At 48.0% G+C, this 15343-nt stretch overlaps 1 protein-coding gene across 7 annotated transcripts in view; it reads left to right on the forward strand.

Annotated features, from left to right (window-relative positions):
• Positions 1-8318, forward strand: part of SEPTIN6 (septin 6) — a 67163-nt gene extending 58845 nt beyond the window's left edge. For 3 of the 7 annotated variants that reach the window (XM_019421873.2, XM_019421871.2, XM_053892108.1), the window contains one exon: positions 5293-8318. In XM_019421873.2, coding sequence (XP_019277418.1) covers positions 5293-5317 — 25 coding nt within the window. In that variant the 3' untranslated portion in view covers positions 5318-8318. Of the gene's footprint in view, positions 1-495; positions 3239-4069; positions 4743-5292 lie in introns of those variants that run through there. The other 4 variants (XM_019421868.2, XM_019421866.2, XM_019421867.2 and 1 more) reach the window with 4 other exon arrangements.
• The last annotated feature ends 7025 nt before the right edge of the window (positions 8319-15343 follow it).

The raw sequence follows: 15343 nt of genomic DNA on the forward strand, positions 1-15343 counted from the left end.
AGGCTCTGTGCCGTCAGCACAGAGCCCCATGCAGGGCTTGAACTCACGACCCATGAGATCATGACCTGAGCCGAAGTTGGACGCTAAACTGACTGAGCCACCCAGGTGCTCCTTGGGCTTCTTCTGTAATGCCATGAACAGTTGGCTAAATTCTGGAAAACCCTTCTGTAGATCTGGGCCACTCTGCTCCCATAGTGCTGCTGGTGGGCGGGGGGGGGGGGGTGTTGGAGGGTAGAGGCGGTGGCAGGAGGCACTTCTTAAGAGTTGGTGGTTGGATGTAATAGAGTCACGTACTCAGAATTTCCATTGGCTGCCCTGAAAGAGGTTACGAAAGAATATTGGTGTTCCCGGGGTCCCTCCCAGCCCGCCCTTCCTCCCCGCCCCCACTCTTCCTCATTTCCTTTGATCTCTAACCCATCATTGTTTGTGTCAGCTCATAATATTGGATTTCTCCTCAAGCTCACTCCCTCTTCATCAGCTCTTACTGTTTTACAGTTAACTCTGCTGTTTGCTGCATGCTGCATGAGACCCAGGGTCCTGGTAAGCTTTATTAACTCTAAATAGAACCGGCAGAGGCTTCTAGAACACATGTCCCCACATCCCACTCCCCACCCAACATCTAATCACGCAAGAAGCCGCTCCACTGTCCTAGCTCTTGGGACTTTACAGTATGGGGACATAGTTTGCTGTGGTCTCAGGTGTACGTGTGGAATGTTTGCCTGCGTGGTTCAAAGCGGAGCGTTTTCAGACTCGCTGCTAGAAGAGTTGAGTAGCGCAGGAGGATCCCGTGGGTCCTCAATATTTGAGGTTTCAATTGTGGCCGTTCTTTTTTTCTTACAAGTGCCTTAGTCATTGCTTTCAAAATTAACTAACGTGTAAGTGACGAGGGAAGCTTTTGGGTTTGCGAGGCTGTCCTGCAATGTCACACTTGGCATTGACCCCAGGTTTGGGTATGTTCCAAGTCAATGGAAACTTGCTTCTCTATTTCCCTGTGATGGCTGTTTCTTATTCAAGGGGTTCAAGTTCTCAAATTCCCTTTGGCTATGTGCACCCCTCCCCCCCCCAAAAAAAAACCCTATAGTAAAAGTGGAAGAAAAGAGATTTCAAATATTATAGAGACTTCCTCACATTTCATTTTATGAATACCAGCTTTCATGTACACCTTTGACAAGAAGGTAAGCAGGTAACCTTTGGCAACGTGGATTCCTGAGGGCTAGGCGTTAACGTCTACAGACTGAATAAAAGCCGTCCCTGACATCATGTGGTTTATAGGTTGGTTGTAGCAATGATTAAGCACCTTCTGTCTATTCTTCTAGGCTCAGTGAGCAGGGAGGAAACATAAATATGTTTCATTTAACATAATTAGGCCTAATACTGTTTTTTATACTTTACCATAGAAACTTCCAAACAGGAACAAAAGAAGAGAGAAGATAGTATAACGCAGCCCCGTGTGCCCAAACCCTGCCCCCAAACAACTGTCAACATCTGGCCAATCCCATTTCCTCTATTATCCCAAACATGCTGGAGCACTAGAAAGCAAAACCCACATCGTTTCATCTGGAAATACTTTAGCATGTAGCTCTAAGAGCCAGTGATGCTTAAAAAAACAAACAAACAAACAAACAAACATAACCACTACGCTACCATTATCACACCTACAAAATTAACAATTTGTTAACATAAAATTTCTAGTCAGTGTTCAGAATACTCTAGTTGTCTCATAAATGCCTGTTCCGCGTGGTTTGTTTGGGTCAGGGAATATAAAATACTGAGAAGACTTCTCCCCACTCACCAATGTAGTTTATGATTTAAATGGCAAGCCCGCTGTGAAGTCGCCAAACCGATGGCCACAGCTACTACTCTGGGGACTTTGGACAGCTGGCAAAACATCCTACTTTCAAGCAAATCTCGAAGAGGAAGTCCAGGCAGGCTTCTGAAACATAAAGCCCCTGAAACAGCCAAAGGGAACAACCCTCAAAGAACAACGAGATGATGTATTGTCTGGCTGACAGGCGAGTCTCGGAGCCCCTGTTGGTTGACAGGAATGAAAGGGCCGACTTCCATTTAGGAAGGCCACGAGCTCCTACAGCGTGTGTCCGCTGCTGTCGTTCTGGTGCCCAGCCAAGTGGCTGACGCCCAGAGGAGCTCCGTTCTTTGCTCCCCCATTTTCAGTGAGGACAGCAGGAAAGCTGTATCGCGGTAGCTTAGGTCTCAGTTGATTCGGGTTTCGGTGCACGTGGCTTGTCACAGCTCGGGTCAGGTTTCCCTGAGTAGATCGCTGTCGGTAGCCATTATGAAAATGAATTCTGGCGAAACGATCATTAAAGCCGCGCCGTACCAGTGAGAAGCAATTGGCACACGGTGGGAACAGCCAACCCCAACCCCGAGTGTCGGCTTCTCCTGGCAGGCTTCTCCCCAGTAGACCGCGAAAGTGGTTCCAATCCAAATAGGGGAGGGAGGCCTTGGCCCCACGGGATCTGAAAGCCACAAAGGAAGCCTGTCCCCTCCCCAAAGCCCTCGGTCCAGGGGCGGATCACAAAGGCCACCCCTCATTAACTGGAGTGCCGGCAGAGGGAGGCTCTCTGTTTCCTCACTGCTTTCGAAATTGCTTGAGGTGCTGCGGCCTGCTGTCTGCAATTGTAAGAGAAATTCCTCTGTGACCCGTACGCAGTCGCAGATACCGTATGTCGGTGGCTACTGGCCCCTTGACCCGCGTGTGTGGGGGGCGTGCAGCACGTGGACAGTACACACACGCCGAAATATATCCACCTTCCCGTGCAGCCCAGAGCATAGGCCATCACAGTGTTGAGGCCTCTCTTCCCCTCGGGAGTAGAGAGACTAAAATAAGAGGTGAGCATTTTGTACAGTGTTTTAACACTTTCCAGAGCGTGTCTCCGGACGATATATTCTTTTCACCTTGCAACAATCACGTGAGGTAGAGAAGGAAGGAATAATCTTCAGTTTGCAAGATGAGCAAATGGAGGAGTGGGCGATTTCGGAGCCTTACCAAGGGTCACACAGTGAGTTAGTGGCAGAACTGGAACAAGAATGCAGAACGCCTAATTTCTGGTATAAATGGCTATTCACATGAGAGGGAGAGAATGTGTGGGTGTGTGGATATGTTCACTCTGAGGAAGTGACTACAAATATACTCACATCTCACATCTGCACATGCTTTTAACTATCCCTCGCAAATATCTAATAGCCTTTATTTAATGAGATAAACGTATTCTTTGCGGGTGATAAAACGGAGGCTAGAAACCCAGGCAAGGAGTTGTCAGGAACACGTCAGTGTGATGGAAAGAGTCTTGATCAAAGAGCCAAAGGATTCAGGTTCTGATCCTGTGACTCTTTCTTTGTGACCACGGTAACGTCCGTCGGTATCTCTGTTCCCCAGTCTCCTCGTAAGTTTCAAAAGGGGATTGATACTACTTGCTCTGCTAATGTCACCGGCATGAAAGTTTAAATGACGGCAAGGTGAAAGTGCTGGGCGAGCACAAGCCCATAATGGCTTTGCCGTAGCTCAGGTTTGTCAGGTAACTGTGGTCCGGACCCTATTGCAGAACCCCTCAACCATCCCCGGATACTTCTCCAACGGTCTTGCCCCGGGGCACCAGTCAGTTGACTGGAGCTGCTCCCAAGTAAGCTCCACCCCCTCTGCTTCCCCTAAGGGACAGCGCAGTCGGTGGTGGCCAAGAGCCCGAGAGCCTGGCCGCTCTATCCAGTGGCCTGAGGCCACCTGGAGATTTGCTGACAGGATTCCTGTAGTGTCTGCGTGGGGTGGGGGGGGGCATTAGGACCTGGTAATTCAGAAGAAAGTATTCTTGTGGCTGTTGATAATGATTTTGCCAGCTTAATGCCACTGTCCTGCCATTCAGAGGTGTGTGGGGGTGTGTGAGAGAGAAAGCATGTTCCCAGGAGCCAATGCAGTAAGACCCTATTCTAACATAGCTGTATTCTAATTATCCATTAGTCGTCATGACAATTTTCTTCTAACCTTTTATTTTATTTTTTTTTTTGGTACATTAATCCATCCGTTCATTAACCCAACTTCTCTTTTCATTTTCAGTTTGGGCTTCCTGTAGACGCCCTTTTCCTGCGCAACAGAGCTGGGCCTCCCTTTCTCTAACTCCCCCTTAACACGTCCGGGGGAGCACGCCACCTGTGCCCTCCCCTCTCTTCCTGCCAAAGTTTATAGAAGCCCGGGAGTCTGAGGATGGTGTCTGGCCTCTGGTCGAGAAGCCAGCGGTCGCCGTGGTTCGGAGATGCCTGGCGCATCCCGGCCCCCCTCCTGGCGCCTCCCCCGCCGGCCTCTCCCCGGCCATCTTTGCCACACTGTGACACGTCCCATGGTCCCATCTGCCCTTCCCCACCACCAGCTTCCCTGCTCGTGACTGCTGCTTGTTCCCCTGAAGTATTTGCGTCCACCGTGGCCGGGTCAGAGCCAGTCAGCTCTTCCCCTTGGTCCCCAGGCACCGGGCCACGGCCCCTTCTGAGAGGGCTCCAGTAGGAGGTCCTCTGGTGCCTCTTCCCTCTGGCCTCCGAGCCCGGCCCTTTCCAGTTTTGAGTTGCTCCGCGAGTAAGTGCACTCAAGTTGTGTTAAAAATCCAGAACGCGTTTAGTTACGCCGAGCCCTTTCCAGAAAACTCGACCGCTGAAGAACATAGCATAGATTTCTCCTCTCTATAATGCCGGGTACCCCACAAATGCAGAAGGGAGAATAAACCTGAATATTCTCACCAGCCTAGTGTCTTCAATGATAGACTTCTGGAATTCTTCTGAGGTGTCTCAGTATCTTTGTAATCTCCCTTAGGGCTCCACACCACCCCAATCAGGCAGAGCCGGTAGCAGCCCCACGTTGGAAACTGCCAAACCGAGCGGTCAAAGAAGCAATGTCTTCAGTTTTGCACTGATGGGTCTTCCCGTCTATTTAGCGCATGTCAGGAGTTTTAATCTGTATTTTGCATGTGTCCCCCCCTCCCCCCGCCCCCATAAGAAGAGGTGAGACAATCGGTTGGGGAGGCAAACACCAGGTGTTGTGCTTTGGAAGGTCCCAAACCTTATCTCCAGTCTAAAACTGTTCCAGCCCCAATTTTTATCACGGGCCCACCTGATAGTGACTTTGGGAACCCGTGTGAGGTAAAGAGCCCTCCAACGTCAGGGCCACGAGGTACAGTGTGGCCTTTGGTGTTTGGCCAGCGAGAGCGAGAGCGAGCGAGCGAGCGAGCGAGCTGAAGGTCACCTGGCAATGATGTGTGGCTAACACGCCGTTTCTCTGCCCTTCCTTTGCAGTAATCCATGGCTGTGTACTGAATAGTATCCCCTGCTACAGCTGGACTGGACTCCATTTAGCCTTTTAAAGCCAAGGCTCCTATTTTAACTGACAGCTTTCCTTTGGGGTGCCAGGCAGCATCCCCCACCCCTGCCGTGTACTTCACTTTGAGCCCCGTTTCTTCTTTTGAGTTCTGCCTCCGAGTCCACTGGCACTGATCATGACCTTCTTTTGTATTTCTGGTTTTTTTGAGGTCTTTTTTTTTTCCTTATCGCCTTTTTTTTCCTTCTTCTTCAAAAACACACAGTTAAACCAGGCTATGCCAAATTTTCCAGGCTTTTTGCAGTGTTGAGAATGGGGAGGGGGTTTCCTCTCTTCCATGGTAGGAAGCGAAAAGTAGAAAAAACAAAAACACACACACACTTTACATTTTCTTGCTGGCAGAACAAGCGCGCAGTTTTGCTGTGTATTGTTTGGTGAGTCACTGATTGGTTAGTGACCAGAGGCGAGTATGAAATATAAGCTAGTTTCTTGAGAAACTAGAAAGGGCCTTTAGAAAGTCTCATCGTGGAGCATGTTTGGAGACCCCGTGCTTGGAGGTTCAAAACAGTATAAAACACACAAAAACGTGGATACTCAGCCAGTAGCTCAGAGAGATGCTACGTTAAAGCTGTCAAGTCTCCTTGGGAAAGGCATCTTATTTGCAGCTTTGATGTCTCCGTGTCCGGTTTTACAGCTATTTCCCCGAGAACCTCAAACTTAAACAACCAGTGGACCTCCATTATTCTGGGTTATTATTTGCATTACAAGTAGGAGGCCCCCTCATTTACATTTGTTTACGGATTAACTACTAGAGACCTGAGGAGTTCTGAAAACTTCAAAAGTAGTAGCCCACCCAGCCTTTGGGAGGACTTCAGGGACGAGGCAGAAATTTCGCCTCGAGGGAGAAATTTCGGTCCATTAAACAGATAATGACCCCCTTCGCCCGCCCCTCCCCGGTAAGGGCAATTGAGGCCCAGAGAGGTCCAGGGACTTGCCAGATGTCCCAGTTCTGTTTCACAGCAGAAGCCAGGCGACATTCAGTGTGTCCTGACTCCCGATCCGTTTCACAAATGGATTCAACCCGTTCCTATATGTTCCTGGAGACCCAGGTCTTTTGATGTTTGGAGAAAATGAATAGTTAGCATTACAGGGCCTTTGAAGGGTCCCCCCCACCCAGAGAAAAATATCTGAGGATGGAGTGGGCAGGGGCGGGCAAAGCAGCGGACCAGGCCAGCTCCTGAACTGAGTGTTTCTGCTGACGGTGCCTGTTGGCTGGTCGGCTTTCCTGGAAGTCTGGAGTGGGGCCCAGGCCTGCGAATGTTTACCAGGTGCCCTAGATGATCCTCGTAATCAAGGAAGTTTGGTAAACAAAAAATCTAACCTGGGAGTGAACACGAGGCCTTTAGAAAGCTGATTAAAAGGGTTAAAATAGTTATTTTATTGGGTAGCTTTTCTCACTGTAGACAGAAAGGGTTTCTTTTTTCCTTCTGCAGTGAAAAGGCTATTTAATTAGTACAATGGTTATTGTTTTTCTTAAGTACCCTAAATACTCTGTTAACTTCAGGTGAAACAAAACCAGTCATTAGAAATGGTCCGAGCTTTCCTGGAAAATCCCCACATGTGATCACGATCACGATCACACACACACACGCACACACACACACACCCCCTCATTTCTCTTAAGCCGAGAAGTTTGCTTTTCCTACCTGAGGTGCAGATCACTTTTGGTTTTGGTTTTGGTTTTAATCATTTGGCATTCACATGTGGCTGTTTTTAATTAAAACAAGAAGCTTTAAACTGGTGTGTGGTGTTCTTAAAAACCTTCTCGGCAGATTTCCCAGTGTCCCCATCTCTAACCTGTCTTCTCCAAGTATAATCTCTGCTACCTCGCACTGCCCACTCCCCTTGCCTTGTCTTACTTTGGATGTCCTTTTTCTTCGGCTAATTTCGTGTTTTCTTTCTCTTTTCTCTCTCCCTCTCTAGCTTTTTTTAATCTTGTCTCCAGCAGCTGCACTAAGTCTAAAGGAGAAGACTGCCATTATAGAAGAGTTAGGGTTCCATATGTCTCAAACCAGAAACGAACCAACCCCCTCTCCCCTCAAACTGCGCGCGCACACACACACTGCACACTCCACAAGTGTTCATGTGTCCCTGTGTCCAGGCAAGAAGCTCTCTCCTGACTTACTTGGTATTTTAAGTGGAAAGGTCCTAACCTAACAAGGCAGGAAAAGAACCTTCAGAGCTGGAGAATGGACCAAATGTGACCTCAGAGAGACAACTGCAGACGACTCACCCAAGTGTAAGTGACTGGGGCCGGAGACCTCAGCTGTGGGTGTGGATGTGCTGTTCACAAGTTTTCTGTTTTTCCTCTTTAAATGCCAATTCTCCGGTTCGATGGGTTGACTGTCTAAGGCCACTATTAAACATCTTTGAATACGGAAGAGAAAGCCACGCGACAGTCCTATCTTCAGCATTCACAGACCTTCTGCAGACCTCCCCTCCCAGCAAGGGGGGAAGTGGATCCACTAACACTCAGGTGGGGAAGGCAGAGACAGGAGGCGGGTTTAAACTTAGAGCAAAATGACTTCATTCAACCCTCCAAGGCCAGTTGGGGTTTTGAGAGAGGGTTCCGTCCAACCCGGGTTCTGCAAGGAGAGCTTTGATGTTGAGAAATCTGCCTTGAATTCATTGGTTTAACTTGCATCAAAATACCATGTATGTGAGTGTGCTTATTCCCGTATAGCCCTACCACCATCGCCATTCCGCTGTCCAGGGTCTCCTGAGAGAGCCTCTTTGCATGTTTTCCAGAATCTGTGTTTGTTTTTCCTTTCTTCTCCTTCGTTCCCTTTTTTTTTTTTTTTTTTTTTTTTTCTCAAGAGTGTGACCAGTCACTGCCCCTCTGGGGCTTTCATTCGCCAGGAGAAACCTCCCGAAACCAGCACTGTTTAGCTTGGTACCTTTCTAATGTCCATGTCAATTTTCAATAAAATTCAAAGAAATGCTCGATGGCTGTGTGATCTGATCTTAAATCCTTAAGGGATGCGTTCCACCACGGCTTGCTCTGGGCGGAGTGGGTGGCTGCCTTCCAAGTGAATGACTTAAGGGGCTCAGGGAGGTGAGCCGGTAGGCAATCTTAGGAGGTGGGCCCTGCTGTGCCCCTCCTCCCCATTTAGGCCTGAAATTCCCACGGGGCGGGGTGGGGGTGGGGCAGGAAGTCCTCTACTTTTCCTTCATTAGCGTGGATTTAACTGCTGCATTGAGCTGATTATCCCCCGGGATAAAAGGTGTCTTGGAAATGAAGTGCCAGATCCTCCCAAGATTCTGGGATGAGTTTTGATTCCCGAAGCAAATTCAGAACTCTGCGCCGCATGTTTTCTTTCATGTAACCCTGTGATGTGAGCATCCCGAAAATTCATGAACATGACTGTTCTTTATGACTGGAAAAGCATTCTATAGATAGCAAGTAGGACTTTATGTCCTGGGTCTACCAGGGAGGGAAGCCTTCTGTTGTCCCCAGCATTAAAGTAGACAAGAGGGGAGGACGGTCAGTTTTCGACAATTCCGGTTGCAGTCGAGGTAGGGTTTTCTTTTCCTCGGCTTCATTTTCCTATTGGTCAGATGCGGGAGACCCTAGCGTGGTCCCTATCCTCTCTGTACCGGAGGAAACGACACTGGCCTGCGTCTGCGCAGCTCGCACACTAGGGGGCAGTCGAGAGAGACAGAGAGAGAGAGAGAGAGAGAGAGAGAGAGAGAGAGAGAGAGAGAGAGAGAGAAACACTCGCTTATGACGTCACTGAGCAGGGGCGGGCACTTAGGTGTGGAAAAATACAGGCTCTGGAGCCTAGCACCCTTGCTATCCGTGTGTGCTCCGGGGCAAGTTGGGTTAAAAACTTCTCTGTAAAAGGAGAATATAAGTAATTCCCTTGCAGGGTGATTGTGAAAGCTACGTGAGCTAATGTAACTTAACGACCTGGTTGTTCCATAAGCCACAGCCCTTATTAAGGATGGAGTTTTCCCTTTACTTGGAGTACTTTAGGTTCCTCTAATCTAGGGTTTCTCAACCTCAGCACCATTGACTTTTGAGGCCAGAGACTTCGGTGTCTAGGGGCTGCCCTGTGCATTGTAGCCTGTTCAGCAGCGTCCCTACCTACTAGAAGTCAGTAGCACCCACCTCTCCCCCCAAGTTGTGATAACCAAAAATGTCTCCTGACGTTGCCAAATGCCTCCTGGGGGGCCAAATCGTCCCATATTGAGAACCATTGTTGTAAGCCAGGGGTCAGCAAACTTTTTCTATAAAGGACCAGCTGGTAAGTTATTTTAGGCTTTGCAGGCAATGTGGCCTCTGCAACCTGTTCAACTGTTACTATAGCACAAACACAAAAGCAGCCATAGATAACTATGTAAAAGGACTGAGCATAAGCTGGGTGCCAATAAAACTTTACTTATAGATACTGAAATTTAAAATTCAAGCATGAGGGGCGCCTGGGTGGCACAGTTGGTTGAGCGTGTGACTTTGGCTCAGGTCATGATTTTGTGGTCTGTGAGTTCGAGCCCTGTGTCAGGCTCTGTGCTGAGCCTGGAGCCTGCTTCAGATTCTGTGTCTCCCTCTCTCTCTCTGCCCCTTCCCAGCTCGTACTCTGTCTCTGTCTCTCTCTCAAAAATAAAGAAACATTAAAAAAAATAAAAATAAAATTCACGCGCGAATTTCATTTTCCCATGTCCTGAATTATTGCTGTTGATTTTGTCCAACCATCCAAAAATGTAAAAACCATTCTTAGCATGAGGGCCTTTCAAATGCAGGCGGTGGGACCGGTTTGGGCCTGTGAGCTGTAGTTTGCCGACCCCACCTCTAATGCATTTTAGTGCTTAGTGATGCATCAACGAACCCAAGGGTATTAGAAGTAACTGGCCAGTCGAAAGAAATCAGAAATAAAGACAAACGGCTGAACACTTAATGCAAGGTAGTGGGGGGGGGGGGGGGCGTGGGTGATGGGTTTAACTAAAATGTGCATACAGTTTTGCTGGAGCATCGGTGGGGCCAGGGGCCTGCTGTGGCCATGAGGGCGTGCTCCTGGGGCACTGCTGAGCAGGTGACAAAGCCAACTGCTTCTAGGGAGAGAGCTGGGCCCCTAGAACCCTCAACAAAGACCTAGCAACCAGGGCTCCAGTTGTAAGCCCTGAGATTAAGCAGTACCCTCTGCTATCCGAAATGCCCCCACTTAGGGAGACTCCTCTCTTTGCTACAAGCACAGCTTTCTTGCAAAGCCACTCTTTTCAAATGTGGGTACCCCTTGAAAGAGTTCTGTATCAGAACAGTGGTACCTCACGGTGGTTTTGCTGCCTGGTCCTACCTTACACTGGTGTCTCTCCAGATCCTGCACCACCTCCTAGCTCGTTTGGCTTGGGCTTTAGAAAGTCCCTGCCCTGGGCTCAACACCTGTAAAAAAGTATATGTCTATCTGTTATGTATAGACTTGGGGCCAAACTCCTTATTTTGGGTTTGGGCTTAACCTACTTGTGCTCAATCTAACAATAAGGATATACTGAACACCTTCTGTGGGTGCGGCCCAGTGCCCTATGCTATGGGGGATACTTTTGCATGAGATCCAGTTAGATTCTGCTTTTGAGGAACTTACAGGCTAGCCGCGTCTCATCTACTCAACCAGATGCTTCGATCCTTCCTGATACCCAGTCTTCGTTCTAGTCCCTCAGTCTGCACAGGCCTCTCCTGGAGTTACAGAAACTATTTGGCGACTCTGTCTAAAATATCCTCTACTGATTTAGATCCTGCTTTCGAGGCTCAGGCCCTACCTTCTCCTCGACGTCCTTCTTGACCCCATCCACGTATCCTGATCTCTTCTCCATTTTCAAACTTGCTAGTTGAACTCTTATCTTTGCTGCCTCCTGCTTCAGAGACATCCCTCCCCAAGAGATGTTAAGCTTCCTAAGGGTAGGAACATCATTTATAGCGCTTCAGAGAGCCCAGTAAAGTTGGACACACAATAAAAAGTAATTAAGAGGTAGCTAGATTGAGATTTTTTCAGCAAGGTAGGGAGTTATTTCACTTTTCAAACATTTAATTTTGGAATTAAATTATGAGAATACTATAAAGTATATCCACATACTTGAGGCACCTGGGTGGCTCAGTTAACTGTCTGACTCTTGGTTTCGGCTCATGTCGTGATCTGATGGTTTGTGAATTCAAGCCCCGCAATCAGGCTGTTAGCACAGAGCCTGCTTGGGATTCTGTCTCTCCCTTTCTCTGCCCCTTTCCTGCTTGCTCTCTCTCTCTCTCTCTCTCAAAATAAACAAACTTTAAATGAGACAAAATCTTAAAAAAATAGATTATTTTCATTTTAGGTCAAGGTGTTGCCCACTTTCTCCACTATATAATTACTGGGGCTTTTCCCCCCTTCTTTGCTACTAATAATCGGTGGGGGGAAACCATAAGTTCATGCACATATCCTACTGCTCCTCAAAAATCCCCCCCCTAGATTTAGCATCTATTGATAATTCTTGCCTGAACCAATCTGCAAAATGACGATTTTCCAACTCGAGCACTCCCTTCATCTTTACTGGTCAGCACATAGTAAGTGAGGGCATTCCCTTCTCCCACGTTACTTCTTTATCTACTTCGTATCGCTGTGGACTTAAGGCTTCCTATTTTTTCAATAGTTCGTTGCTGTCCTTAATAATTTTGATGCTCAAATTACCAAGAGTTGATCAGTGGGAGCACTCAGCTATTGCTTTTGATCCACTACGAAACATTCCGCAAGAGGATATTGTAGTGCAGACTACTGTGGTCAAGAATTTTCGGTGATCTAATTTCTGGGGTCGTTTATGGGGGTGGGGTAGGGCCAGGCTCCAGGTTTCCCTCTTTTCATCCCTCACTGACTCCCCCATAGGAAAGGGCAGGGAAAGGACAGCTCAGAGCTGTCAGAGTGTGTGTGTGTGTGTGTGTGTGTGTGTGTGTAGTGTAAAGACAGTGGCAAGGGCCTGTGTTAGAGCAGAGAAAGATGATGGAGGAGAGGACGATGGATGATTACACCAAGTTTCTGGATCATTTTAGGATTGTGATGGCTGCCTTAGGGCACCTCGGTGGCTCAGTCGGTAAGCATCTGACTTCGGCTCAGGTCATGATCCAGTGGTTCATGGGTTTGAGCCCCGCGTCAGGCTCTGTGCTGCCAGCTCAGAGCCTGGAGCCTGCTTCGGATTCTGTGTCTCCCTCTCTCTCTGCCCATCCCCTGCTCATACTCTGTCTCTGTGTCTCTCTCTCAAAAATAAATAAAACATTAAAAAAATTGTTTTAAAAGATTGTGACGGCTGACTTTCTCATTGCTCCCTCCCACACCTCCCTTCAACCGTTGTTCAGATAATTCTGCTTAGAGGTTTCAGCTCTTACTCACTGGGCTGAAGACAGGTTGGCTGAAGGATTTTTTGATCAGAAGGATTACCAGGGAAAGAAGGTCATGGAATATCATGCAAGTTTTTGTTTCGTTTTCTAGAGGATGGAAGTGTTTTTTTCCATAGTGGGAATTACAAATGGAATCCAGTTATGGTGGTCCCAGGGGAAATGGCCCCTAACATCAGTTTCATTGCCTTTCTTTTTTTTTGTAAGTTTATTTATTTTGAGACAGAGAGAGCGGGGGAAGGACAGAGAGAGAGGGAGAGAGAATCCCAAGCAGGCTCTGCAGTGCAGAGCCCGATGCAGGGCTCAAACTCACGAAAGGCAAGATTGTGACCTGAGCTGAAGTCCAACACTTAGCCAACTGAGCCACCCAGGTGCCCCAGCCTTTCATTTTATAACCCAAGTTCAAAACTCAGACTGCAATTATTTGTTGCTATATGGTGGGAAAGCTTTAATCCAAGCTGAGAGGAAGGAGTTTTTATTTTTTTCAAATCTCTTTCTAGGAGAGATGTGTATTGAATACAATGCTGATTGTGATAAAAGTTGGCAGTTTAGGCTGAAATTAACCCAGCTGTGAAATAATAAATCGGCTTAAAATGTAAGCTCCAAGAAAATGAATTTCACGAGATTGGGACAACGGGAAGAGCCTTCATTCATTCAGCAATTCATTTAATTCAACAAGTACCTATGGAGCGTCTACAGGAGCCAGGTGTTGGTGGTGCTAAAACCGAAATGGATGAGTTCCTTGTTTTCATGGAGCTGCCATTGTTGGGGCAGGGCGGGAATAGCCAACCTGTACAAAATGAATTTCAAAAGGTGATACATTCTGTGAGGAAGAAGAAAAAAACAAAGCAAAACAAACTCAGGGCAGTGCAAATGACTGGGGGAGCACTGGCTAAGGAGTCAGGTGACCGAGATTCTGATCTCAGCTTGGCCGGGAACAGTCTACACCCTTCAGCAAGTCACTTTACCTCTCGGGCCTTATTTTTGTGACTCATACAAGGGTGACTTGAATGTATGAGCTCTGAGCTTCCTTCCTAGTATCCTGTTCTCTGACTTGAAGACCACCATGACGTCGATAAATCTGAATGCTTACCATTAAGAAACCAAGTGCACTCTGTGTAATGGGACAGACGTGGAAATAAATCATTATGAAGCTGTAAAAAGTGCTATATCTTCTTAGTCCATACACCCCTACACATAAGATGTGTCACGCAATGAGAAATATGTCATCTAAAAATATATACAATTTAGGGGCGCCTGGGTGGCTCAGTCGGTTAAGTGCCCACTTTTGATTCGGCTCAGGTCGTGATTTCACGGTTGGTGGGTTCCAGCCCCGCATCAGGATCTACACTATTTGGCATTCTCTCTCCGGATCTCTCTTTGCTTGGGATCCTCTTTCTCTCTTCTCTCTGACCTGCCTGCTCATGCTCTCTCGCTCTCTGTCTCGCTCAAAGATAAATAATATTTTGAGCGCGCGAGAGAGCACCAGTGGGGAAGGGGCAGAGAGAGAGAGAGAGAGAGAGACATAGAATCTGAAGCAGGCTTCAGGCTCTGAACTGTCAGCACAGAGCCCCACGCGGGGCTCGAACTCACAAACCACAAGATCATGACTTGAGTCGAAGTCAGATGCTTACCCCACTGAGCCAACCAGACGCCCCTAGATAAACATATTTTTTAAGTATGTCATTTAAAGACTTAAAGAGGGCAATGGGTCAAAGTCACCTCATCCAATGGTCCTGCCAGCGGGACGTTGAGTTTTCCGCAGGACTATTTCCCCCCCACCAAGACTGTAATCAGTTCTAGGATAACAGAAACACCCCTGTTCCTTTTTCCTTTGTATTTCCATTATATTGAGCATACATTAGGTGCTGTGTAAATTCCCGCTGAGAGACACTCCTTGATTACTTGAATAGCGCCGGTTGGCGGCAGACACTGAGGGAAGAAGCTCCACAGGTAGAGTGACACATTTCACTCCAGAGTGATTCAGCCATTTGCTACTGTGCAGCTTTTCCCCCCCTCTTCTTTCGGCCCCTTTTGGAATGCACTATGTTGCGCGTTTTAAATCGGTACATGGTATACGGAGTTGCTTGCAACTGCGGTCAGCACCGTGTCAACATGGTGTCTCCATTTGTCCGCAATTGGAATGGCGTACGGACGATACAAGTGGCCGGCTTGAGACGCGGCGCTGTGGATGATTTTCTTTGCAAGCGTGACCTTTCCCCTACGTTTTCACAATAAAATACAAAGCTAATGATGCACGGGGCAGAGGTTTTCAAGCTAGCCTCTGAAGAAAAGGCGCCTGGGCGAGCTGACTTTTTTTTTTTTTTTTAAGTGTGAAATCCAAACCTAAGTCCCTCCCCAAAGGGCACGGTCCCACTGTCGCACCCGCTCGGAAACCCAGGCCAAAGCGTCGGCCGAGCCGTCGTGCCAGCAATCGTCAGCCGGCGCCTTCCAGGGATTTTACGGACTCAAGTTCCCGAACGTCGGAGAACCTTCCAAAATTCCCTTCCCGAAATCCCCGCCCCCCGCTCGTCTCCGTAGTGCGTCAAAGGCCCGTAGTCGTCATAGGAGGAAAAAAAAAAAAATGTACGTCGCGCGAGATTCGGCGACGGGATTTC

This window comes from Panthera pardus, unplaced genomic scaffold (assembly GCF_024362965.1).
Source record: "Panthera pardus isolate Hobbes unplaced genomic scaffold, ASM2436296v1 HiC_scaffold_27, whole genome shotgun sequence".
Taxonomy (NCBI): Eukaryota; Metazoa; Chordata; class Mammalia; order Carnivora; family Felidae; genus Panthera; species Panthera pardus.